This window comes from Vespa velutina, chromosome 24 (genome assembly GCF_912470025.1).
Source record: "Vespa velutina chromosome 24, iVesVel2.1, whole genome shotgun sequence".
In the NCBI taxonomy this organism is placed as follows: domain Eukaryota; kingdom Metazoa; phylum Arthropoda; class Insecta; order Hymenoptera; family Vespidae; genus Vespa; species Vespa velutina.
This window is the reverse complement of record NC_062211.1, coordinates 1,672,986-1,697,985: the sequence shown is the minus strand read 5'-3', so window position 1 is coordinate 1,697,985 and position 25,000 is coordinate 1,672,986. Positions and strand designations below refer to the sequence as shown.

The window sequence follows — 25,000 nt, the reverse complement described above, 5'->3', positions numbered from 1 at the left end:
TTTATATGTTTGTTTGTTTGTTTTTTTCTTTTTTTTTTATTTTTTTTTTTTTTTTTTATATATAAATTTCCGTCGGTACCGTAAGATTTAGCTGAGAATGGGGAGATGATGAAGAGGAGAAAAAAGATTAAAAAAAAAAAAAAAAAAAAAGAGAAAAAAAAGGAAAAAAAAAAAAAAAAAAAGAGAAAAAGGAGAAAATTTTGTGAATTTTTTTACCAGCGTTTAAATGTTGTACACTCTCAGCAGGCAGAAGGTATAATTGAAAAAAAATGTTCTATATGATATACAATATTACATTTATGTAAATGATGGGATGCTGCACAACAGCGAGCAAAACGTTTATTTTTAATAATTCGATATACATACAGATACCACACATGGTCCGTGTATTTACTGGGGAAAGAAAAAAAAAACAAAAAAAAAATAATAATAACAGAAAACTTTTGAGAGAATTGTAATAATAATAATAATAATACACACTCCGACAGATTCACTGTGCGTAAACCATGTTTTCCTGAAACCTCCATTGGTGTTTTACTAGGATGAAATATTTCATGAGGCGAAGTGTTTTTAAATGTTCCAAACATCATCTTGTACTTCAAAATGTTAAGCTGTATAAGAATAGTACAACTTGAGAAAAAAAAGGTAAATTGTAAAGCAATATGGAGAGAGAGCGTGTATATCAATATATTTTTTATATGCTAATGAGACGCCAAGGAACATGGGTCACGTTATTATAATCTAATGTATTATTTAGACACATAATGTCTCTGACTATATATGAAATATCGGTTGCCTGAGATGACTACTCAGCCTTTATACACTCATTACTACAAACTTGCTTTTTCCCCCGAATGTATTTCGCTGCGCTTCTCTATCGATTTAATGATTTTTCATAGTCATTAATCGTTTGTCATTATCATTATCACATTATCATGAACATTATCATTATTATATTATTACTATTATTATTAATATTACTATTCTTATTCTTATTACTATTATTCTTATTCTTATTCTTATTCTTATTCTTATTCTTATTGTTATTGTTATTATTATTATTATTATTATTATTATTATTATTATTATTATTATTATTATTATTATTATTATTTTTATTATTATTATTATTGTACGTACCGACCCCCCTTTATTTCCTCCAAAGTTTGTCAACGCTAGTCTACGAATATCGATAATTGAAGTCTCTAATTTTTGTTTAATGGCTATCGGCTTTTTTCTACCTTGTACCTAGGAAATTTTAGTTTCTTTTTTATATGAAATATAAACAAATTTATGGTATTATACGTATACACATCTATATACACTTTTACAAACAAAAAAAAAATATTTTAATCTACATAATTAAAGATATGAAATATTTGCTACTTATATATTTGTCAAATGTATTATTAGATTGGAAATATTTTACTATAGGATGGACAAAATTAGACTTAAAATATGTAAATGTTCTCTGTTAATCATACATTGTTTCTCATCATATCAGCTCAATTTGCCATTACCTGTCAATTTATACGTGCTATCCTATATTAAGATATTCTCAAACGATATTACTATGCAGTTCTTTAAAAAAAAAAAAATAAAAAAAAAAACATGTAGAGAAACATACATTCTTATCTGCGCATAGGCTGCAATGCAATAATAATATATTGTGATGCTCACAAAGCACATAACACAATTTACCAAAATTGTAATGTTTAAATATTTCATGTGATTTTGGAAAATGTTATATCTTTTATTTCCTGCCAATTGTTTAATTTGTAACGTTGTTCTTTGTTCTTTTTCAATAAAGTAAGTAAACTGACCAAACTGATATTTTCATTATATCTTTGCAGATGTTATTGATCAATTAGATTTTTCTTAAAATATCGTATAGAAAATATTAAAAATAAGTATTAACTTCGTGCTCGTGTTTATTAAACTGAATTAAGATTTGTTTTAAACATTTATTAAATTCCTATGTATTACATAAGTAATATACATAATTTATAATAATTACACTTAATCTCTACCAGTTATAAATAATTAATCAGAATCTGACTCTCGTCTGTATTGTTGTTTTTGTAACTCATCTTGTAGTTCTAAAACATGTTCTATTGGTTTTGGTTTACCGTCGTCTCCAATTCTACAAGGTCTTACTACGCCTCCTCTAATGAAAATAAATGAATCAAATATTATTAATAAATAATATATCAGATTAGCACTATGATTTATTTTTAGTTTGATCTATTAAAAAAGAAAGCAAAAAAGAAAAGACAAACCTCGTTAATTGATCTACAAGATTGACAAGTTGTAATGCTTCATATTCCTTTTGTTCTTCAGTCATACCTTCTAAAAGATTTGGTTTGATCTTTTCATAACAACCAGTTACTGGATTTATCCTTGAAATTATAATAATATTATTACATTAAAAAAAAATATAATAAAATTGATATATCAAATGATTCATAATACATACTGCTCTTTATATTTTAAATATTCTTCGGTATCGCTATCTTCTGATTCAGAATATGATATCTTCTCTTGATTACGACCTAATAATCCCTTATTTGCAAACATCCCTGCTGCATTCCCATATCCAGTGTACTTCACCATACGGCTAACTGAACAATTAATATTTTATTAATATTATATTTCATCGAATAACATATAAATAGAAAATTGAAAAAAAAAAAAATATTTAAAGTATATGATCTAATTTCATTTAATAAATCATTAAATAAATATATACCATTTTCCTTGCAAAGTATAAAGAGAAATTCAGCAACGATATCTCGCAACTTGGTAATTGGAGAAGTTAAAAGTTTACATAATTTTGCTTTTAAAGTTGTTCCCTCTTCTGGACGTTTCATTACATCTTTTAATGGCGGTAAAACCTAATGAATGTGTATAATTATTATTTTAATAATAGAAAAAATTAATCGTTATATCATCTCATAGAACAATTTCAATTTAATATTATAATATTACCTGTAACCTTATATATTTTCGAATAGATTTGTCTGCTTTTATGAGCCTAATAAGAACAGTGACGACTGGAGAGATATTTTCTAATAGATTTTCTGTATAATTTAATCTCTGATCTAAAAATTCCAATATAATAGATACCGTTGTAACATCAGTATTCTGATATATAGTATTGTTTTCATTGTTTTCGTTGGACTGCATCATTTGTATATAATTGTTCAGTGGTACAGTAGTTAATAAATTTATAACATTGCTAAAAATAATATAATAAAAATAATATAGTGAATAATTTAAAAAAAATCTTTTCTATTAAAGCAATATTTTTTTAATGTCTAATAAGTTTTACCTCACGAGATCGTTATACTGCGACCAATTTTTATTATATAAAAATTTATATAAACATGTTGTTAATTTTTGATTTTTTTCTTGTTCTTCTATCACAGTGTCCTCAGAATGTATATATAAGTTAAATAAAACTTTTAAAATATCACAAATTAACATTACATCATCATTCTAAAAGGAAAATATAAATAGTATTTATTATAAATAATATATAACACATATATAACACACATAACGTAGACGTGTACCTTGATAGAAAATGACATAGATACATTAGATTTATGTTTTTCCAATAATTCATCTAATATATTAAGTAAATATGAATCTCCATTTAACTCTTTCACAGTATTTCTTGTAGTTGTATTTAACGCAGTAATTATAAATAACATTTTAATGTCGAACAATTTCATTTCATAGGACGAATTGGCAGTATATTTATTAATGCGATTAATCAGATTTTCTAAACAATTTTTTTCTCTTACTAATTCTCGCACTTTAAAACTATGATATAATAAGTTACATAGTACTTTCGCAGATTCTACAGAAACTGAAAAGATTATAAATAAATAAATTAATATAAATCCTTATTGTATGTCACAGATATAATAATTACCATTCGTAGATGGGATCTGTTGTTCATTTTTCTTACAGTCAAGTTCTGCTAATCGTAATAATAACGTTACCATCTCTGCAGTAACAATTTTATCTAAATCAGTTTTATCTCGGCTGTATATGATAAAAAAATAATAAAAATGTAAATCATATTTTTTTGTTATCTATTTCTAATTATAATAATCACAATGAATAAAGTTTATTTATATGGAAATTATATTAATATAATTATTAAGAATTACCTACCTAAGTATACGTAATGCAGCTAAACAATTAAGATGCATAGATGCATACTCAGATTTAGATAGATATTGATATAATTTCTCCCAGATTTGTTCTCTTAATTGACTATTGCATATTCTTTCAATTTTAGTTTTGTCCTCATACTATAGATAAAATAAATAATATATAAAAATAAATTATATTATATATGAAGAATTTAAAAGAAAATTTGTGCAAAAAATACATATCTTTTTACTGCAAATATATTAGCTCTATTATGTATATATGAATTACTCAAAAATATAAATATAAAACACATACAAACAATCAAACAAAGTGAAACTTATTAAACAAAAGTACCTTTTATTTCTTAACCTTTGCGTCCTTAGCAAAAATAATAAAATAATCTTACAAAATTGTATGTTTACTATTTAAAAAAATATAATAAATTAAAAAGTCATCATATATATAATGTGTCAAACAAACTTACATTGTTGATAAATACTTGAAGAGTATCTTTAGAAAATTCTTCGTATGTTCCAGAAATTAATTTTTGCGCTAAATCATCCATAGTAATTGAATGATTCGATTCTTTTACTGGTTTTCGTTACCAGTTATGTTTATTTCTTTATATGTTTATCTATTTTAATATAATTATACATATATTATGTTTACATCAGCAGTCATCATTTTTATTTCATTCAAATACATTTCATTTCAATTTAATAAAATTAATTTACATTTATTATTTTTCTTCGAGTATGATGTTTATTATCGTCTTCGTTTTTAATTCAATTTATTCTCATTAAAAGATTTTCTATTAATTAAATTTAAAACTGTATTTCACACTATTTGACAAAATAACCTAACCTAAAATATATAAGATATAATATTATAAAAACTTCCTGAAACTGACAGACATCGAATAAAGAATAATTAGATTAGCACACAAGTATTTGTACCTAAATTTAAAGTAGGAAAGTATATCATAGAAACTATCTATTCTATGAACTTCTTTTCAATGTTATGGCAATAATGACCAATCAGAATATTCCTTAGGATTCTTAAGGAAAAAGCGCGAAATCACGTGCAGAGAAAAGTACAAAGAAAAAAAAACAGAGTGTCCATTGAAATACAGATTTCTTTTATTAATTTTTGCATTTATTAATCTATAGGCTATTATAAAATAGTTGTTATTGTGTATGTTTTACAATATATTTAATGTCCAAACAAATTTTTATTTAGTTCACGCGTATAAAAGAATTTGTATCCAAGGTTAGTCCTTTTAAATTTTATTATTATTTCATTGACATATTTGATATTAGATATTGGATGAAAAACAACGTATATTAATGAACAATAAGATATTAAATATTTAAAAAGAATACAAAATTTAGTGGCATACAATATGAATCATAAATATCTGTACAAGAGACGTAAATGGTGTGAAATCAATGCTGGTGTGTTTCATGCGATTAAAAAACCAAAACCACCTAAGCTAAAAGTTAATAAAGAATCACATAAAGAAATATCTAAGGACGTTGTTAAATCAATAAATCGTAAACAGAATAGTAAACAGAATGATCTTGAATTTTCTGATGTAAAAGAGATAGATCAAATAAATACCAATAAGGATATGATTATTGAAAAAACAATTCTGCAAGTTGATTCCAATAAACGGCTTTTGAAAACAAATATTTCTAATTCAATAATTCAACAGACTAATTTACCTAATGCAATAGTAAATCCAAATGTTAAATTGAAGGAATTGAATGGTCAGATTGGACGTAACGAATCCAAAAATTGCTTACATAAAAGTTCATGCAAATCATCAAAATCTATGGATTTATTTTTTGACGATGCTACCGATTTGAATGTAGATAAACCAGAGTTTGAAGTTATAATAAAGAAAAGCAAAATAGATGATATTTTAAAGGTATTGGAGGATGATTGGGCAGATGACGAATATGATACAATGGAGACATTGGTTACTAATAACATGAAAAATAATGTTTCTCCATTAAAATCTATTATTACACCGAGCAATTTAGAAATACCTTCATCAAATGAACTTAGCAAAATGATATCAATGAATATTAAAGATACACCATCTATTACAAATAATAAAAATTCTTCTTCTACTATACAAAATCTTGATGACATGACAGAAGTTGAAAAAGAAAATAAAGAAAAATATTATCCTATATTTAATAAAGGATATTCTATGAAAAATGCGTATGTATAATGTGAATTTATATAATTATATATCCTCATAGGATTTTTACAATTAAAATTTATAATGTTTATAGAGAAAGTGATGTTACAAAGCTTACACATGGAACAAAAAAATCAACAAAATGGCAATTATCAGCAAAAAGTGGTGGCAATGAAAATCAATATCAATTAGATGCAGGTCAAAAGAATTTTGGTGCGACGCAATGTTCAGAATGTGGTATTGTTTATCAATTGGGTGATCCTGAGGATGAAAATGCTCATTTGAATTATCATAATAGCGTGAAAACTTTAAAATTCCAAGTAAGTAATTGAACATTCGAAATAATATAATAAAAATGTGCTTCAATTTTTTTTTTTTTTTTCTTTTATATAACATATACCATTTACATTCATATTATATGCAATAGGGTTGGAAAAATGAAAAAGTCATTATAGACGATCCTTTAACATCAAGTAGAATAATTTTAATTGAACCAAATGATTCTAAACAATGTTGGAAAAAGGTATCAGAAATTTTAACTGTTGTAGATAGAGATTTAGGACTAGCTGATTCATCTCTTTCAAATTATACTGATAAAAAGGTAAATAAATATTGTTATTTGTTTCTTTGAGTATGTATCAGGATATAGATAAATAAATCTACATTCTCTTTAGGTATATTTATACATTAGAGAAAAGAATATATTAGGCGTACTCGTAGCAGAATACATAGAAATAGCACATAGGATGATACCAGACTTAATTGATTTGAATTGTTGTACTGCTGAAAGTACACCAGCTAAGTGTGGTATAAATGTTGTATGGACAGTAATGAGTCATCGCAGACAAGGCATAGCCACTAAACTTGTAGATATTCTCAGGTATATAGATGTTATTCCATATATATATATATATATATATATATTTATAATTTATTTCTAAGTTTCAATACTATCACAGCAAAATCTGGGATATTCCTTACAAAGAACTTATTGTTTAATATTATTTAGAAAGTGAAAGTTACAGAGTTTATCATTATTATCTAAAATCTATGAATTTTTAAACTCTGCGCTTAAAAAATATTAGAAAGAAAGATGAATCAATATCTTTCATTTGTAGAATTAGAATTGGTATTTATAAAATCATTGTTCAATATTTCAGATCCAAATTTTTCTATGGATACATAATGTCCTTAGAAGATATTGCATTCTCTGTTCCAACTCCAAGTGGAAAGATATTTGCCGAGAAATATACTAAGACGAAAAGTTTTAAAGTTTATAGTTAATTTTGTTTTTACTTTTATCTCTTTCTGGACGATTATATAAAACATGAAAACATCCAAATTGTATCGATGATTAGATTCGTTGTTTATTTATTTTCCATCGATCAAATTGAGTAGTATATTATAGTAAATGATACTTGATTTTTGTAAAAATGTGTATGGGAACTCTATCAAATAAACTTATCAGTATTTTAAGAGGTTTATCAAGTTATTAATATTTAAATCTTTATAATAATTAAATTTGACAAGTTTATACCATAGTTTAATGCTATAATACAATACCTCACATATACAACTAATATACGTAGGGTCTTATATTGGTAATTTTCACTTTGTCAAAGGATTTGTTTTATGTAGGATGTATAGAAAAATTAAATCACATTTATTTTTATAAAGTGTGTTTATATAAAAAAATTACAAGTATATGTATAAAAATATAGTTATTTTAAATAGATTATTTCCTCTTTCCCCCCACCCCCCAATCACTGTGTTGATGATATGTACAAGTAATTAACTAAATGATATGTACAAGCAATTAACTAAATGAAAATTTTGGAAGAAAAAAAAAGAAAAATAATACAAAAAAAATATTCCATTGCACAAATTCTACAATCTAAGTGAAATGCATTACTTAAAAACTAATTGATTTGTACAAGTTTTTACATGGAATGGAAAAAAGGGGGAAAAAAGAAATAAAATTAAAATAAAAAATAAAAAGAATAACTAAGTGTAGACCCTCTGTTGATTAATGGTAAAATTTACCATTTTCCGCCCCACTTATTTTGTCTACTATAGCCAAACTTATAGCCTTGCCCATTTGAACGATTCGCTCGTCCTTCCGCCCGTTTCGTTTTCCAGGCTTCGTATCTTTCGGCCATACTATATAACTCATCTGGCACCATCTAATAAAGATTTGAGCACATTATTAAACTTATTATAATACAAGAGGTTTTAAAAAAAAACTTTAAATGCACAGAACTATATTTGAAGCTATAATGATAATTTTATAAATTTGAATATTATTATTACTTACTTGATTAGCCTCTTCTAAAATACTGATAAGTTCTTTGGAATGTGACCAGTCATTTTTGGTCATTAACGTTATACTTTCGCCGGTTTTACCAGCGCGACCTGTACGTCCAACTCGATGGACATATTCTTCTATATCACGTGGAAAATCATAATTGAAGACATGCCTATAAATACACACACACACACATATATATATATATAAAAGAAATCTTAGTAAAATATATTGATATAAAAATATGTCAGAAAAAGTGGAAGAGTTAATAATAAAACATACGTTATATCCTCGATGTCAATACCTCGGCTGACAACGTCTGTTGCAAGAAGAATTCGTACAGAGCCATTTTTTAAATCTTCTATAGCTTGTTCTCTGTCTTCTTGATCTCTTCCACCATGAATACTTTCATTTTTAATATACGAGAGACATAAATCGCTCGCTATATCGTCTACTCTTGCTTTTTTAGAAAAAAATACAATAATTTTGTCTTCGGGATCCATATTCCGAATAAATTCATAAAACTGATGTAAAAAAGAATATATATATATATATAAAGATTAATATTCTCTCATCATAAAATCAATATATTATTTATTAAGAATAATGATACCAATATAGAAAATAATTAATTTAGAGGAAAAAACATTGATTATACAATAACTTACCACATCCAATTTATCTTCCTCGTCGATTATATGAATATGCTGTTTTACTGTATGTACAGCTGATAAATTTAACGATCCAACAAATACTTGAATTGGATCTTTCATATATGATCGTGCTAAGCGTCTAACACCTGGTGGCCATGTAGCACTATTATAAAAATTAAAACAGTATAAATATATTTTATATTTATATATATATATGTACGATACAAAAATATATATTAAATACCTTGTCATTATAGTTTGTCTATCGGATCTTACATCGAATAAACTTTTCCTAATTTGAGGTTCGAACCCCATATCCAGCATACGATCTGCTTCGTCTAGTACAAGATATGTAACAGATCTTACATCTATTGCTCTTGCTAATACCAGATCATTTAATCTTCCCGGTGTAGCTATAACTATTTGTACACCTTCTGTTACTATATCAATTTGATCTTGTCGATTACCGCCACCGTAAAGACAAACACTAAAACAATGTCAGCATTTTTATGTAGTTGTTAATCATATATATATATATATAATTAAATGTGGAAAATAAAAAAACTTATTTACATATAAGTACTTACGCTTTAATATTACGATACGAATACTTTCCTACTTCTTTTTCTATTTGTAATGCTAATTCTCTAGTTGGTGCCAAAATAAGGACATTGGGACCAACTCTTTCATTAAAAGGAGTCTTTTGACCATCAATATGAATCAATGCAGGCAAAAGAAATGCTAACGTTTTGCCTAATAATAATAATAATAATATTAAAAAATAATAATTATAGAATAATTAAATATTTATAATTATGATAAAACAATATAAATCTATAGTACAAACCTGTTCCAGTCTGTGCTATACCAATCATATCTTTGCCACTAAGTAGAATTGGCCATCCTTGACGCTGTATTGGGCTTGGATTTGTAAAGCCTTGTTTTTTTATTTCTTCAAGAACTTGCGGATAATTCTATAATTATATATGTATATATATATTTCTTTTTTTCACACCATAACTTTTCAATCTTGTACTTGCATGGAAAGTTTGTTGTAATGCATTGTACTTACATGGAAAGCTTGTTCGAATGTTTCAATAGGATTAGGAATGCAACATACGTCAACATTACTTTCTTCATCGTCAAAAACACGTTGAACTTCAATATTATTATTTTGTATCCTAATTTCTGCTACACGTTCAGCAGACATTTGTGTAATAAAAGGATCTTCTTGATAAAAGTTCTTATATATAGGTGGATAAGTAAATGGTTCTTCATGCTGTTTAAAATATTAATTTAAATTATTATTCGTTCCCTTTAAGAATATATTTATAATTGAAAAACTTGAAATAAAATTTACACTTTTGTTAATTCGATTCAAATTGTATTTTGTTCCCTTTTTTTGCTCAGTTTTCACAGGTTGCGGAGTATCTTTTAATAATTCATCAATTAATTCTTTAGCTTTATTTTGTGCTGCTGGAGATCCGATTAAAGTAACTGTACTAATACCACATGTAGTAGATTGATTTATCTACATGTAAAAAATTGTAAAAAATATATTTAATTATATATTTAATTTCATAATTTCTATTAAATATTCATATATTCCCCTTCATTAAATCTCTTTTAATATCAGTAGTACACTTACTTGAATCCTTGTTTTACTTTTCTCTTGCAATTCCTTTATATTGCAACCACCCTTGCCTATAAGTTTACCTACTTTCTTTGAATCTATATTTATAATCAGATCATTTGATTTTGCTTGTTGTGAACCACTTTTGGAACTTCTAAAATTATTGAATCTAGTCTTTGTATTATAAATTTTTTTTCTAGTTACTTGTTCAGTTTCTTGTTCATCAAATGGATATTCAAATTCTTGATCACTATTCCATCCCTCATTCATTCTTAAATACAAATAAAAAAAGAATTACACTAAACCCAATGCAATAATTTTTACTTATTAAATAAATAAACAGAGAAAAACAAATATGATGATATAAATAAATTTATATATATATATATATATATATATATATATATATATATATATATATATATATATATATATAAAAAGATATAAAATATTCTTACTTTAATTCTGCCATTGCAAATATTATATTATATCACACGTTAATAAAATATGGAACTTTTCCTTTCAGTTAAAACGACGTTGCGATGTATAAAATTTCAAAAGTAAAAAATTAATTCTGAATGTTTAGACGCTTTTCTAAAAAGAAAAACAAAAATAACAAACTTTTATAATAATATTAAATGAAATAAAATAACATATAATTATCACATGCAAACAAATAATATATTTATTCAATAAATAATAAATATATATTATATCTTATATGTTTATTTAAATTTTAAATTAACTGTAAAAGAATCTACTACTCCTAACAGATATTTGAAATAGTACACTCACGGAATTCCTTTTGGAAATGGACGAACTTTAGGTGAATTCCCCTTTTATACACACTTCCTAAACCGGAAATAGGAATTTATAACAGGATGTAACTATTGCCATCTATAAAATTGTAAGATTGGAACATTCAATTGGCACTAGTACTTTTTGCCTATTTATATTTAACCAATAGAATATTAAAGTCACTCTACAAACAATTTCTATTTCTATGGGTAAAGTTTAACGTTAAAAATAAACCAATGAGAATCAGCTAATAAAAAATAAAGAATAACGGTCGGCTGCTGCCCGTAATGGTTGTAGTTTTTCGTTTCCTTTTGCCTCATTTTGCCGTATTTTGTTAGTTTCGTTCTGAAATTCAACCCAGAGCTAATATAAGAAAACGGAAGTGGGATCTTAGTACATTAGAACCATTTAAAAAAGATTTTTATATTCCGACTGATGTTGTACAGAATCGTAATCCATGTATGGTAGAACAATATAGAAGTGAACTAGAAATTACTTTGAAAGAAAAAAATATACCAAATCCTGTTTTTACATTTGAAGAAACAGGTTTTCCTGATTATGTACTTAAAGAAATCAAGTAAGATGAAAATAGTAACAATGTTATTGTATTGAATGTATGTAATACATAATGTAATGATATTTTTAATTTCATATCTGCAGAGGGCAAGGTTTTAGTGAACCTACATCAATTCAGGCCCAAGGATGGCCAATAGCATTAAGTGGACGAGACATGGTTGGAATTGCATCTACGGGATCTGGAAAAACATTGTCATATATACTTCCGGCTATTGTTCATATTAATAGCCAACCGAAATTAAGCCGAAAGGATGGCCCAATAGCATTGGTATTAGCTCCTACAAGAGAACTTGCTCAACAAATAAAACAGGTCGCCGATGACTTTGGTCATTCATCGAGTATAAGAAATACTTGTTTGTACGGCGGTGCTCCTAAAGGGGCTCAAGCTAGAGATTTAGATGGAGGTGTCGAAATAGTTATAGCTACACCAGGTAGATTGCTAGACTTTTTGGAATCAGGAAGAACCAATTTGAAAAGATGTACATATTTAGTATTAGACGAAGCAGATAGAATGTTGGATATGGGATTTGAGCCACAAATTAGAAAAATTATAGAACAAATAAGACCGGATAAAACATTAATGTGGTCGGCCACTTGGCCGAAAAAAGTGAAGAATTTGGCCGAAGATTTTCTTAAAGATTATGCCCAAATAAATGTCGGATCTTTACAGCTTGCAGCAAATCATAATATTTTACAGATAATCGACGTATGCCAAGATTATGAAAAAGAGAATAAGTAAGTATCATAATGATTTATTTGATTTTCTTTCTCTCTTTTTCTTTTTCTTTTTTTTTTTTTCCCCTTCATGTTTTTATTTAATTTTAACGTTTATACATTGTATGATGTTACAGATTAAGTACTCTTTTGAAGGAGATAATGGCAGAAAATGAGAATAAAACTACAGTATTTATTGAAACGAAACATCAAGTTGACGAAATTACAAGAAAAATGAAACGCGACGGTTGGCCAGCTGTTTGTATCCACGCAGCAAGAAAGAGATTGGGTATTACAAGGTATAAATATAAATATATAATTGGATTTACTTTAATTTCATATATACGCATGTTATTGTTTAGATTATATTATACAAATGAATATTTTATTATAGATTTTAGATCCGGCAAAGCACCTATTCTTGTCGCAACAGATGTAGCTGCACGTGGTCTTGGTAAGTTAATAACACCTTCTCTATTCCTATTACAGTATAAGATAACAGTATGGTATAATATCAATTATTTCTTTGTTATACAAGGGGATCTATAATTAAGGCAGTAAATAACGGAGTAAATCAAATTTATCCAAATTTTGTACTAGAAGGGTATTTGTGCAATGCACTCTTCTAGTTATACTACAATTTAGTAGGATAGTTAAAAAGAGCATTATTTTAGAATTTTATTAGCAAAAAGAACCAAATGATATCTATTGATAAAAAAATTGATCATACAAATAGGATTTAGTAAAAAAGATAATATATAAATATTTGCTGCCTAAATATACATATATATATATATATATATATTTATATATATAATATAGTTGTACGTTGATATACTAAAGTTATACATATATATAATTTAATTAGAAATGTTAGGATTTGTTGTTTAATTATTTTCCATCAATCAAATTAAGAAGTATATTATAATAAATGATACTTGATTTTTGTACAAATGTGTATCGGAACTCTTTCAAATAAATTTATCAGTATTTTAAGAGGTTTATCAAGTTATTAATATTTAAATCTTTATAATAATTAACTTTGACAACAAGTTTATACCATAGTTTAATGCCATAATACAATAGCTCACATATACAACTAATATACGTAGGGTCTTATATTGGTAATTTTCACTTTGTCAAAGGATTTGTTTTATGTAGGATGTATAGAAAAATTAAATCACATTTATTTTTATAAAGTGTGTTTATATAAAAAAATTACAAGTATATGTATAAAAATATAGTTATTTTAAATAGATTATTTCCTCTTTCCCCCCACCCCCCAATCACTGTATTGATATGTGCAAGCAATTAACTAAATATGTACAATTAACTAAATAAAAACATTGCACAAATTCTACAATCTAAGTGAAATGCATTACTTTAAAAACTGATTGATTTGTACAAGTTTTTACATGGAATGGAAAAAAGGGGGAAAAAAGAAATAAAATTAAAATAAAAAATAAAAAGAATAACTAAGTGTAGACCCTCTGTTGATTAATGGTAAAATTTACCATTTTCCGCCCCACTTATTTTGTCTACTATAGCCAAACTTATAGCCTTGCCCACTTGAACGATTCGCTCGTCCTTCCGCCCGTTTCGTTTTCCAGGCTTTGTATCTTTCGGCCATACTATATAACTCACCTGGCACCATCTAATAAAGATTTGAGCACATTATTAAACTTATTATAATACAAGAGGTTTTAAAAAAAACTTTAAATGCACAGAACTATATTTCAAGCTATAATGATAATTTTATAAATTTGAATATTATTATTACTTACTTGATTAGCCTCTTCTAAAATACTGATAAGTTCTTTGGAATGTGACCAGTCATCTTTGGTCATTAACGTTATACTTTCGCCGGTTTTACCAGCGCGACCTGTACGTCCAACTCGATGGACATATTCTTCCATATCACGTGGAAAATCATAATTGAAGACATGCCTATAAATACACACACACACACATATATATATATATATAAAAGAAATCTTAGTAAAATATATTGATATAAAAATGTCAGAAAAAGTGGAAGAGTTAATAATAAAACATACGTTATATCCTCGATGTCAATACCTCGGCTGACTACATCTGTTGCAAGAAGAATTCGTACAGAGCCATTTTTTAAACCTTCTATGGCTTGTTCTCTGTCTTCTTGATCTCTTCCACCATGAATACTTTCATTTTTAATATGTGAGAGAAATAGCTCGCTCGCTACATCGTCTACTCTTGCTTTTTTAGAAAAAAATGCAATAATTTTGTCTTCGGGATCCATATTCCGAATAAATTCATAAAACTGATGTAAAAAAGAATATATATATATATATAAAGATTAATATTCTCTCATCATAAAATCAATATATTATTTATTAAGAATAATGATACCGATATAGAAAATAATTAATTTAGAGGAAAAAACATTGATTATACAATAACTTACCACATCCAATTTATCTTCTTCGTCGATTATATGAATATGCTGTTTTACTGTATGTACAGCTGATAAATTTAACGATCCAACAAATACTTGAATTGGATCTTTCATATATGATCGTGCTAAGCGTCTAACACCTGGTGGCCATGTAGCACTATTATAAAAATTAAAACAGTATAAATATATTTTATATTTATATATATATATATGTACGATACAAAAATATATATTAAATACCTTGTCATTATAGTTTGTCTATCGGATCTCACATCGAATAAACTTTTCCTAATTTGAGGTTCGAACCCCATATCCAGCATACGATCTGCTTCGTCTAGTACAAGATATGTAACAGATCTTACATCTATAGCTCTTGCTAATACAAGATCATTTAATCTTCCCGGTGTAGCTATGACTATTTGTACACCTTCTGTTACTATATCAATTTGATCTTGTCGATTACCGCCACCGTAAAGACAAACACTAAAACAATGTCAGCATTTTTATGTAGTTGTTAATCATATATATATATATATATATAATTAAATATGGAAATTAAAAAAACTTATTTACATATAAGTACTTACGCTTTAATATTACGATACGAATATTTTCCTACTTCTTTTTCTATTTGTAATGCTAATTCTCTAGTTGGTGCCAAAATAAGGACATTGGGACCAACTCTTTCATTAAAAGGCGTCTTTTGACCAACAATGTGAATTAATGCAGGCAAAAGGAATGCTAACGTTTTGCCTAATAATAATAATAATAATATTAAAAAATAATAATTATAGAATAATTAAATATTTATAATTATGATAAAACAATATAAATCTATAGTACAAACCTGTTCCAGTCTGTGCTATACCAATCATATCTTTACCACTAAGTAGAATTGGCCATGCTTGACGCTGTATTGGACTTGGATTTGTAAAGCCTTGTTTTTTTATTTCTTCAAGAACTTGCGGATAATTCTATAATTATATATGTATATATATATATTTCTGTTTTTCATACCGTAACTTTTCAATCTTGTACTTGCATGGAAAGTTTGTTGTAATGCATTGTACTTACATGGAAAGCTTGTTCGAATGTTTCAATAGGATTAGGAATGCAACATACGTCAACATTACTTTCCTCATCGTCAAATACAATTTGAACTTCAATATTATTATTTTGTAATCTAATTTCTGCTACACGTTCAGCAGACATTTGTGTAATAAAAGGATCTTCTTGATAAAAGTTCTTATATATAGGTGGATAAGTAAATGGTTCTTCATGCTGTTTAAAATATTAATTTAAATTATTATTCGTTCCCTTTAAGAATATATTTATAATTGAAAAACTTGAAATAAAATTTACACTTTTGTTAATTCGATTCAAATTGAATTTTGTTCCCTTTTTTTGCTCAGCTTTCACAGGTTGTGGAGTATCTTTTAATAATTCATCAATTAATTCTTTAGCTTTATTTTGTGCTGCTGGAGATCCGATTAAAGTAACTGTACTAATACCACATGTAGTAGATTGATTTATCTACATGTAAAAAATTGTAAAAAATATATTTAATTATATATTTAATTTCATAATTTCTATTAAATATTCAAATATTCCCCTTCATTAAATCTCTTTTAATATCAGTAGTACACTTACTTGAATCCTTGTTTTACTTTTCTCTTGCAATTCCTTTATATTGCAACCACCCTTGCCTATAAGTTTACCTACTTTCTTTGAATCTATATTTATAATTAGATCATTTGATTTTGCTTGTTGTGAACCACTTTTGGAACTTCTAAAATTATTGAATTTAGTCTTTGTATTATAAATTTTTTTTCTTGTTACTTGTTCAGTTTCTTGTTCATCAAATGGATATTCAAATTCTTGATCACTATTCCATCCCTCATTCATTCTTAAATACAAATAAAAAAAGAATTACACTAAACCCAATGCAATAATTTTTACTTATTATATAAATAAACAAAGAAAAAAAATGATATGAAATAAATAAATTTATATATATATAAAAAGATATAAAATATCCTTACTGTAATTCTGCCATTGTAAATATTATATTATATTATATCACACGTTAATAAAATATGGAACTTTTCCTTTCAGTTAAAACGACGTTGCGATGTATAAAATTTTAAAAGTAAAAAATTAATTCTGAATGTTTAGACGCTTTTCTAAAAAGAAAAACAAAAATAACGAACGTTTATAATAATATTAAATGAAATAAAATAACATATAATTATCACATGCAAACAAATAATATATTTATTTAATAAATAATAAATATATTTTATACCTTATATGTTTATTTAAACTTTAAATTAACTGTAAAAGAATCTACTACTACTAACAGATATTTGAAATAGTACACTTACGGAATTCCTTTTGAAATGAACGAACTTTAGGTGAATTCCCTTTTTATATACGCTTCCTAAACCGGAAATAGGAATTTATAACAGGATGTAACTATTGCCATCTATAAAATTGTAAGATTGGAACATTCAATTGGCACTAGTACTTTTTGCCTAGTTATATTTAATCAATAGAATATTAAAGTCACTCTACAAACAATTTCTATTTCTATGGGTAAAATTTAACATTAAAAATAAACCAATGAGAATCCGCCACAAAAGAATAAAGGATAGCGGTCGGCTACCGCCCGTAATGGCTGCGGCTTTCGTTTCCTTTTGCGTCATTTTGCTGTGTTTCGTCAGTTTCGTTCTGAAACGTGTTTTGTATACGTTAAATTTCTGTAGAGCTCCTAATCAAGCACTCATATACGTATTATCATAAGAAAAAGATTTTTTTTTATAGAGAATTCAATATGGGACGCTATAGAAGGTATATATGAATTAAATTATTATTAATTAAATTTAAACAAGTTAAAGCTTAGTTAAGAGTACTTTACAATGTCTAGAATAGAATGAATTATTTTTAATCGTATAACGAAGGATTTAATTTTTTTTACAATACAAATCATTTTTATGTCTACGATCTTCCGAAAAAATTTAATATATTGTATTTTTATTGTATTACTTTAGCCCTGAGTTATACTTTTCTAACCTCTCATTTCCAGCTGGAATTAAAATTACAGATTAAAATTTTAAATATATGAATTGATTAATATATAACAATTAAATATTATAATAAATCTATCTTATGAGGAAAATATTAAAGAGAAGTTTTTGTTTTTTTCAAAAACAAATTTTATTCGAATCAAATAATATATATATTAATAGAAATATTTTTGTAATAACGAAATTTTTTGTAATCTTTAATTAAAATAATATAAACTTTTTAAATTTTAGTCGTAGTCGTGACAGAGACAGGAGACGCAGATCAAGAACAAGATCTCGTAGTCGATCACCTAGAGATAGAAGAAGTTGGGGTGGAGGTGCTGGTCGTGATAGAGGTATCAGTGGTCGTAACAACCGAGGTCAACCCGGAGCTAATTTGAGAAAACCAAGATGGGATCTTAGTAGATTAGAACCTTTTAAAAAAGATTTTTATATACCGACTGACGTTGTACAGAATCGTGATCCACGTATGGTAGAACAATATAGAAGTGAAAAAGAAATTACTTTAAAAGGAAAAAATATACCAAATCCTGTTTTTACATTTGAAGAAACAGGTTTTCCTGATTATGTACTTAAAGAAATCAAGTAAGTTGAAAATAATAACAATGTTATTGTATTGAATGTATGTAATACATAATGTAATGATATTTTTAATTTCATACTTGCAGAAGGCAAGGTTTTAGTGAACCTACATCAATACAGGCCCAAGGATGGCCAATAGCATTAAGTGGACGAGACATGGTTGGAATTGCATCTACTGGATCTGGTAAAACATTGTCATATATACTTCCAGCTATTGTTCATATTAATAGCCAACCGAAATTAAGCCGAAAGGATGGCCCAATAGCATTGGTATTGGCTCCTACAAGAGAACTTGCTCAACAAATACAACAGGTCGCCGATGACTTTGGTCATTCATCGGGTATAAGAAATACTTGCTTGTACGGCGGTGCTCCTAAAGGGGCTCAAGCTAGAGATTTAGATGGAGGTGTCGAAATAGTTATAGCTACACCAGGTAGATTGCTAGACTTTTTGGAATCAGGAAGAACCAATTTGAAAAGATGTACATATTTAGTATTAGACGAAGCAGATAGAATGTTGGATATGGGATTTGAGCCACAAATTAGAAAAATTATAGAACAAATAAGACCGGATAGGCAAACATTAATGTGGTCGGCCACTTGGCCGAAAGAAGTGAAGAATTTGGCCGAAGACTTTCTTAAAGATTATGCCCAAATAAATGTCGGATCTTTACAGCTTGCAGCAAATCATAATATTTTACAGATAATCGACGTATGCCAAGATTATGAAAAAGAGAATAAGTAAGTGTCATAATGATTTATTTGATTTTCTTTCTCTCTCTTTCTTTTTCTTTTTTTTTTCCCTTCATGTTTTTATTTAATTTTAACGTGTATTCATTGTATGATGTTACAGATTAAGTACTCTTTTGAAGGAGATAATGGCAGAAAATGAGAATAAAACTATAGTATTTATTGAAACGAAACGTCGAGTTGACGAAATTACAAGAAAAATGAAACGTGACGGTTGGCCAGCTGTTTGTATCCACGGAGATAAGACGCAGCAAGAAAGAGATTGGGTATTACAAGGTATAAATATAAATATATAATTGGATTTATTTTAATTTCATATATACGCATGTTATTGTTTAGACTATATTATACAAATGAATATTTTATTATAGATTTTAGATCAGGCAAAGCACCTATTCTTGTCGCAACAGATGTAGCTGCACGTGGTCTTGGTAAGTTAATAACACCTTCTCTATTCCTATTACAGTATAAGATAACAGTATGGTATAATATCAATTATTTCTTTGTTATACAAGGGGATCTATAATTAAGGCAGTAAATAACGGAGTAAATCAAATTTATCCAAATTTTGTACTAGAAGGGTATTTGTGCAATGCACTCTTCTAGTTATACTACAATTTAGTAGGATAGTTAAAAAGAGCATTATTTTAGAATTTTATTATTAGCAAAAAAAACCAAATGATATCTATTGAAATTGATTATTTATAAATTGTTGATAAAAGCTTATTTAGAAATATTTTGAAAATAATTTGTCGCTCGCTTTATCAGTAATTCCTCTTATGAAGCTAAAACAAAAATTTAGTAAAAAAAAAAAAAAAAGAAAAAAGAAGAAAAAAAAAAGGAAAAGAAAAAAGAAATTGATCATACAAATAGGATTTAGTAAAAAAGATAATATATAAAAATTTGCTGCCTAAATGTACATATATATATATATAGTTGTACGTTGATATACTAAAGTTATATATATATAATTTAATTATAAATGTTAGGATTCGAAGACTATATAGAAAGCATAGAAATATTTTAGAACTATATTGAATAGGAGGAAGAGAGCCAAAGATATATATGTAGCTAACGCGGCTGGATGTTTGTTTGCATTGCAGAGGCACATTGCGCGCAGGCCCACGCCGGGTAATGCAAAGCATATTGGGGGTGCCCGCCGCCTCTTTGTTCGGTGGTGCACTAGTTTGCATTGTCTGCGCTGGCTGCGGCGCGTGCCTCTATCCGTCAATTACGTGAAGGGCCAGTCCGGGCCAAATCGGGATCTACTTTACTACCTACATACTGGATATCTCAGTCCTACGCTGCGCTGTACGCCATCTGGGCTGACCAGGTCGTTGTTGCCAGAATAGTGTCCCCTGCGTTGGCTGCTCGAGCTAATCAGACCCAACAACGGTCCGATGAGGCGGTGGCATGAATAGCAGATGCCAGAGCCTCAATGTGCCCTGTAGCAACAGAGCGGCGGAGGCTGTAGCTGGAGCGAGCGCAAACAGCCAGGCCCTGCCCGTACGTTGCTAGCGACACTCGCCCACTGCCTAATTTTATAGTATGATAGTCAAATCAAGTTAATCGATATACACACGATATATACGTTACATATAAATACGTATGTACGTATATACATATATATATATATCTCTATATATATCTATATATTTACAAACAACACACTCTCACGAACACATAGATGCATACACACATACATACATATATGTATACGTATACATATAATATTTATATCCATCTAAACTATTTTACACTTCCTTCTATTCCTTCTAATCCATGTGATAACTATATTTCTCTATTCTCTCATCATTCTCATATTTTATATTACTAACTATAATCTTCAAATCAAATTCTCTAAGTATCCGTGACTTTGGTCCATTTTCTAATATCGATCTCTTTTTCTCTATCCTTTTAGATTGATATCGTCGTCTCTGAAGCGTACACATCAGATATATATCTAATTTTCATTAATTATACAATTCATTATTTTTTCATTTTTTGTACTTCGATATTTTTAGAAAGTGACTGAAGTCATTTTTAATATATAAGAATTATTTCTTTGTTTAAAATTTTTATATTTTATAAATGCTCTCTAAACGCTCTCTAAAGAATCAGTATAAATTCAGCTCTCTACAAAAAAGTATAAAATAAAAATAAATAAATTATATATATATATACATATATATATATATATATATATAATTTATATTTGTTTTAGGAATTACTACACTTTTATTATTTTTTTTTTTTCGCCTTACATTATTTACTTTATTACATTTCCATTCTTTTTAAGCATTAAGAATGATCTATGGTTTCTTAACTAGTTATTACATATTTGAAAAGAAGAATCAACTAAAATTACAATGAAACTAAAGTCATATATATATATATATATATCTTTTTTGGAGAGTGTATTAACTTTTCATTTATTCTACATTTCGAAGTATAAAATCTATATCTGATGCAGTGTATTTCATTTGTCGTTACACTGCTTTCTACATAACAGAGATGTGTGTTTTAAAAAATTTTATTTAATAGGAGAAACTATTAGCTGACGTAATTCCTTCATTTCAGACGTTGAAGACGTCAAGTTTGTTATCAACTTTGACTACCCTTCTTGTTCAGAAGATTATGTTCATCGAATTGGACGTACAGGTCGACGACAAAAAACTGGGACTGCTTATACATTCTTCACACCTAATAATTCTAACAAGGCTAATGATTTAATTCAAGTATTAAAAGAAGCAAATCAAGTTATAAATCCAAAACTTTTAGAACTTGCAGAAGGAAAATCTGCAGCTTATGGAAGGCATAGAGGTTGTTATCATATTAATAATTATTTACTATTTACATACTATTCAAAATGATTAATAGATTAAGTATTGCAGTTATTATTCTTTATGATATATAATTTCTTATGTCACTTTTATTTTTTCTTCCTTTCCATTCATTCAATTGGTCTTATAAAAAGTTTGATTGTTTTAGTCCAATGTATAGTAAGATTTTGAATATGTGCAATATAATAAATATACTTTATATATATATATATATATATATATGTGTATAAATATATATAAACAGGTGGAAGAAATCGATGGCGAACTCGAACAGGTCGTAATGGTAAAGAACGAAGTTATACAAGAAGTCGAAGTCGAAGTCATAGTAGAGAACGTAATGGACGAACGAATCGTCGAAGTTATAGTCGTAGTTATTCCCGTAGTCGTAGTCCAGTGAATAATCGTACGGGTAAGTGAAATCAAAATGATTAAATTTCTATGTAGAATATTAATATTATAAAACTATAATTTTTCAAATGAATTTCAATATTCAAAGGAACTCTTTGAAATTCGACACTTCGTTTTTTTTTTTCAGAAGTTATTGGAAAAAGTTATTGGAGTAGCGAAAGATGATCTTCTAGTAATTAGTTTACAAGACAATGATATATAACGCATGTAAATTCTTACATCTGTTATAAGATGAAAGTAATGTGTGTGTTATACATATGTACTGTAAAATCTCTATTTAACAATATTCTTATCATGCATATAGCGTGTACTTTATAATAGAGTATACAATTGAATATTATTAATTCACGTGAATCTCTTTCATCCATTTTTATTTACCATCTATTTATATACAAATACATATGTGCACAATATTTTCAAGATTTTGTAACAAAAATGTTTTGTTACAAAGACAAAAATTTAAAAACAAAAAAAAAACAAAAAAAAAACAAAAAATATATATATAATAAAGAACAAAAAAACAAAAAAAAAACAAAAACAAAATAAAAAAAAACAAAAACTAATGCAATAATATTCAACGTATGCCTGCTATAATTATAGTAGTATTGATCAAATTAATTAATTAATTAGTTTTCTTCAGTGAAAAGTATAAAATTATTAGACAGAAGAACATAAATTGTTCTAAAAAAAATTTATATAGAATTTATTTAATTTATGCTTTCATATTTGCAATGCGTATTAATTTTGGTAGATTAATTTTATTTGTACAAAAAAGAAAAAGAAAAAAAAACAGATTGTAGTATAAGAATGATCTAACATCGAATTTATTAATCATGATAATATCAGTATAATGATTTTATTTAAAAAGTGATTATCGTGAATGTAAAACATAATTTGAAGCTCAAATAATTTTATCTTCATATGTATTTATATATATATATATATATAATACGAATATATATATACATACACACACACATAATATATATATATATATATACATATACATATATATATTATAATAATAGATCATATAAATGTTAAGTATTTCCTTGCAATTCTTGCAATATGTCTATAAAAATAGAATTAAAGGACTAATTAATTAATGTACAGTATTTAACATATGAATGTAATAAAGAAATTTGTTAAAATTATGTACGTAAAGAAATAACCCAATGTATTCTATCTTTTTTTTTTTTATATATATATATAATTCGATAATTAAACAACAGTTGATAATTTAATCAATAAATCTTTCATTTAATAATAAATCTTTTCTATTTCCATACGTCGATCGAAATATCCTATTAATTTAATCTTCTTTAAATTTGTGCCAATTTTAAATTTGCAAATTTTACGTTAATCCTTAGGAATTTTCAAAATATATCACAGATGTCGCCCTAATGACGTTTTATTTATTTTAAAAAAAAAAAAAAAAAAAAAGAAAGAAGGAATAACGGAAATGTTCATGGACGATATAACACAAATTATAAAGATATTTATAAATATAATTATTGTTACTTTTTCATTTCAAAGATATAATATTCGATTCGCACGATGGAATGAATAAATGAAGGTAAAAAGAATTATGTGAAAAGTATTTTATATTCAAAAAAAAAAAAGAAAAGAAAAAAAAATTAAGAAGTCAGTCCAAATCAGAAATACTGTAATATATTTTAGAAGGAAGGAGTAAGTAATAGAATAAACAATAATAATAATAATAATAATAATAATAATAATATTATTATTATTATTATTATTATTATTAGTATACGTATATTTATAAAATCCATGATTTTTTTTTCTTTTTCTAATGGAAAAACTTGTAAAATATTAGGCGAGA

The 25,000-nt window shown here is 26.6% G+C and overlaps 7 protein-coding genes across 12 annotated transcripts in view; 4 read left to right on the top strand and 3 right to left on the bottom strand.

Annotated features, from left to right (window-relative positions):
• Positions 1–1,950: 1,950 nt before the first annotated feature.
• Positions 1,951–5,078, bottom strand: LOC124956933 (synembryn). Of its 2 annotated transcripts, none has more exons than XM_047513395.1 (11): positions 4,902–5,078; positions 4,652–4,801; positions 4,186–4,325; positions 3,941–4,053; positions 3,576–3,874; positions 3,332–3,498; positions 2,989–3,238; positions 2,750–2,894; positions 2,477–2,621; positions 2,280–2,399; positions 1,951–2,167 (listed from the first exon to the last, which is right to left on the bottom strand). In XM_047513395.1, the coding sequence occupies exons 2-11, from the start codon at positions 4,730–4,732 to the stop codon at positions 2,044–2,046; spliced, it is 1,584 nt and encodes a 527-aa protein (XP_047369351.1). In that variant the 5' UTR covers positions 4,733–4,801; positions 4,902–5,078; the 3' UTR covers positions 1,951–2,043. The 2 variants fall into 2 exon arrangements, with proteins under 2 accessions (XP_047369351.1, XP_047369352.1); XM_047513396.1 differs by lacking the exon at positions 4,902–5,078 and adding an exon at positions 4,522–4,545 and having other exon boundaries at positions 4,652–4,876.
• Positions 5,079–5,111: 33 nt separating this feature from the next.
• On the top strand, positions 5,112–10,710 carry LOC124956934 (N-acetyltransferase ESCO1). Of its 2 annotated transcripts, XM_047513398.1 has the most exons (5): positions 5,121–6,396; positions 6,471–6,696; positions 6,804–6,977; positions 7,051–7,256; positions 7,537–10,710. In XM_047513398.1, exons 1-5 carry the CDS (start codon positions 5,570–5,572, stop codon positions 7,658–7,660), a joined length of 1,557 nt encoding a protein of 518 aa, XP_047369354.1. In that variant the 5' UTR covers positions 5,121–5,569; the 3' UTR covers positions 7,661–10,710. The 2 variants fall into 2 exon arrangements, with proteins under 2 accessions (XP_047369355.1, XP_047369354.1); XM_047513399.1 differs by lacking the exon at positions 7,051–7,256 and having other exon boundaries at positions 5,112–6,396.
• LOC124956932 (probable ATP-dependent RNA helicase DDX43) lies at positions 8,061–11,774 on the bottom strand. Its single transcript, XM_047513394.1, has 11 exons — positions 11,763–11,774; positions 11,426–11,561; positions 10,983–11,238; positions 10,695–10,865; positions 10,407–10,613; positions 10,182–10,308; positions 9,922–10,087; positions 9,350–9,821; positions 8,964–9,205; positions 8,691–8,853; positions 8,061–8,559 (listed from the first exon to the last, which is right to left on the bottom strand). The coding sequence occupies exons 2-11, from the start codon at positions 11,437–11,439 to the stop codon at positions 8,416–8,418; spliced, it is 1,962 nt and encodes a 653-aa protein (XP_047369350.1). The 5' UTR covers positions 11,440–11,561; positions 11,763–11,774; the 3' UTR covers positions 8,061–8,415.
• Positions 11,775–11,992: 218 nt separating this feature from the next.
• LOC124956978 (probable ATP-dependent RNA helicase DDX17) lies at positions 11,993–16,867 on the top strand. The gene is given in 6 exon segments (XM_047513504.1): positions 11,993–12,342; positions 12,426–13,076; positions 13,193–13,324; positions 13,326–13,354; positions 13,450–13,509; positions 13,594–16,867. Coding segments are annotated over 6 exon segments (999 nt in total). The 5' UTR covers positions 11,993–12,226; the 3' UTR covers positions 13,605–16,867.
• Positions 14,283–17,874, bottom strand: LOC124956976 (probable ATP-dependent RNA helicase DDX43). Its single transcript, XM_047513503.1, has 12 exons — positions 17,795–17,874; positions 17,532–17,672; positions 17,140–17,395; positions 16,852–17,022; positions 16,564–16,770; positions 16,337–16,463; positions 16,077–16,242; positions 15,730–15,972; positions 15,499–15,646; positions 15,113–15,354; positions 14,840–15,002; positions 14,283–14,709 (listed from the first exon to the last, which is right to left on the bottom strand). The coding sequence occupies exons 2-12, from the start codon at positions 17,543–17,545 to the stop codon at positions 14,566–14,568; spliced, it is 1,881 nt and encodes a 626-aa protein (XP_047369459.1). The 5' UTR covers positions 17,546–17,672; positions 17,795–17,874; the 3' UTR covers positions 14,283–14,565.
• Positions 17,875–18,137: 263 nt separating this feature from the next.
• On the top strand, positions 18,138–23,821 carry LOC124957115 (probable ATP-dependent RNA helicase DDX17). Of its 3 annotated transcripts, none has more exons than XM_047513822.1 (8): positions 18,138–18,339; positions 18,807–19,160; positions 19,244–19,897; positions 20,010–20,182; positions 20,278–20,337; positions 22,487–22,729; positions 22,994–23,158; positions 23,288–23,821. In XM_047513822.1, the coding sequence occupies exons 1-8, from the start codon at positions 18,323–18,325 to the stop codon at positions 23,320–23,322; spliced, it is 1,701 nt and encodes a 566-aa protein (XP_047369778.1). In that variant the 5' UTR covers positions 18,138–18,322; the 3' UTR covers positions 23,323–23,821. The 3 variants fall into 3 exon arrangements, with proteins under 3 accessions (XP_047369778.1, XP_047369777.1, XP_047369779.1); XM_047513821.1 differs by having other exon boundaries at positions 23,285–23,821; XM_047513823.1 differs by lacking the exons at positions 22,487–22,729; positions 22,994–23,158; positions 23,288–23,821 and adding an exon at positions 20,422–20,765.
• A 182-nt stretch (positions 23,822–24,003) lies between these two features.
• LOC124957113 (uncharacterized protein ZC84.1) overlaps positions 24,004–25,000 on the top strand; it is a 16,406-nt gene continuing 15,409 nt past the window's right edge. The window contains exon 1 of one of the 2 annotated variants that reach the window (XR_007103455.1): positions 24,004–24,733. The gene's annotated coding sequence lies outside the window, so the exon portion shown is untranslated. The other variant, XM_047513817.1, reaches the window with a different exon arrangement.

Excerpts from the sequence above, each read along its gene's own strand:
- LOC124956933 (XM_047513395.1), bottom strand. The coding sequence starts at position 4,732 with ATGGATGATTTAGCGCAAAAATTAATTTCTGGAACATACGAAGAATTT. Across the intron at positions 2,895-2,988 it reads GAAAATATATAAGGTTACAG|GTTTTACCGCCATTAAAAGA; the intron begins GTAATATTATAA and ends CACATTCATTAG. Across the intron at positions 2,622-2,749 it reads TATACTTTGCAAGGAAAATG|TTAGCCGTATGGTGAAGTAC; the intron begins GTATATATTTAT and ends TTAATTGTTCAG.
- LOC124956934 (XM_047513398.1), top strand. The coding sequence starts at position 5,570 with ATGAATCATAAATATCTGTACAAGAGACGTAAATGGTGTGAAATCAAT. Across the intron at positions 6,397-6,470 it reads GGATATTCTATGAAAAATGC|AGAAAGTGATGTTACAAAGC; the intron begins GTATGTATAATG and ends TAATGTTTATAG. Across the intron at positions 6,978-7,050 it reads CAAATTATACTGATAAAAAG|GTATATTTATACATTAGAGA; the intron begins GTAAATAAATAT and ends CATTCTCTTTAG.
- LOC124956932 (XM_047513394.1), bottom strand. Across the intron at positions 10,866-10,982 it reads AAAGTAAAACAAGGATTCAA|ATAAATCAATCTACTACATG; the intron begins GTAAGTGTACTA and ends TTTTACATGTAG. Across the intron at positions 8,854-8,963 it reads ATTGACATCGAGGATATAAC|GCATGTCTTCAATTATGATT; the intron begins GTATGTTTTATT and ends GTGTATTTATAG.
- LOC124956976 (XM_047513503.1), bottom strand. Across the intron at positions 16,464-16,563 it reads CATTCGAACAAGCTTTCCAT|AATTATCCGCAAGTTCTTGA; the intron begins GTAAGTACAATG and ends ATATAATTATAG. Across the intron at positions 15,003-15,112 it reads ATTGACATCGAGGATATAAC|GCATGTCTTCAATTATGATT; the intron begins GTATGTTTTATT and ends GTGTATTTATAG.
- LOC124957115 (XM_047513821.1), top strand. Across the intron at positions 19,161-19,243 it reads TATGTACTTAAAGAAATCAA|AAGGCAAGGTTTTAGTGAAC; the intron begins GTAAGTTGAAAA and ends TCATACTTGCAG. Across the intron at positions 19,898-20,009 it reads GATTATGAAAAAGAGAATAA|ATTAAGTACTCTTTTGAAGG; the intron begins GTAAGTGTCATA and ends ATGATGTTACAG.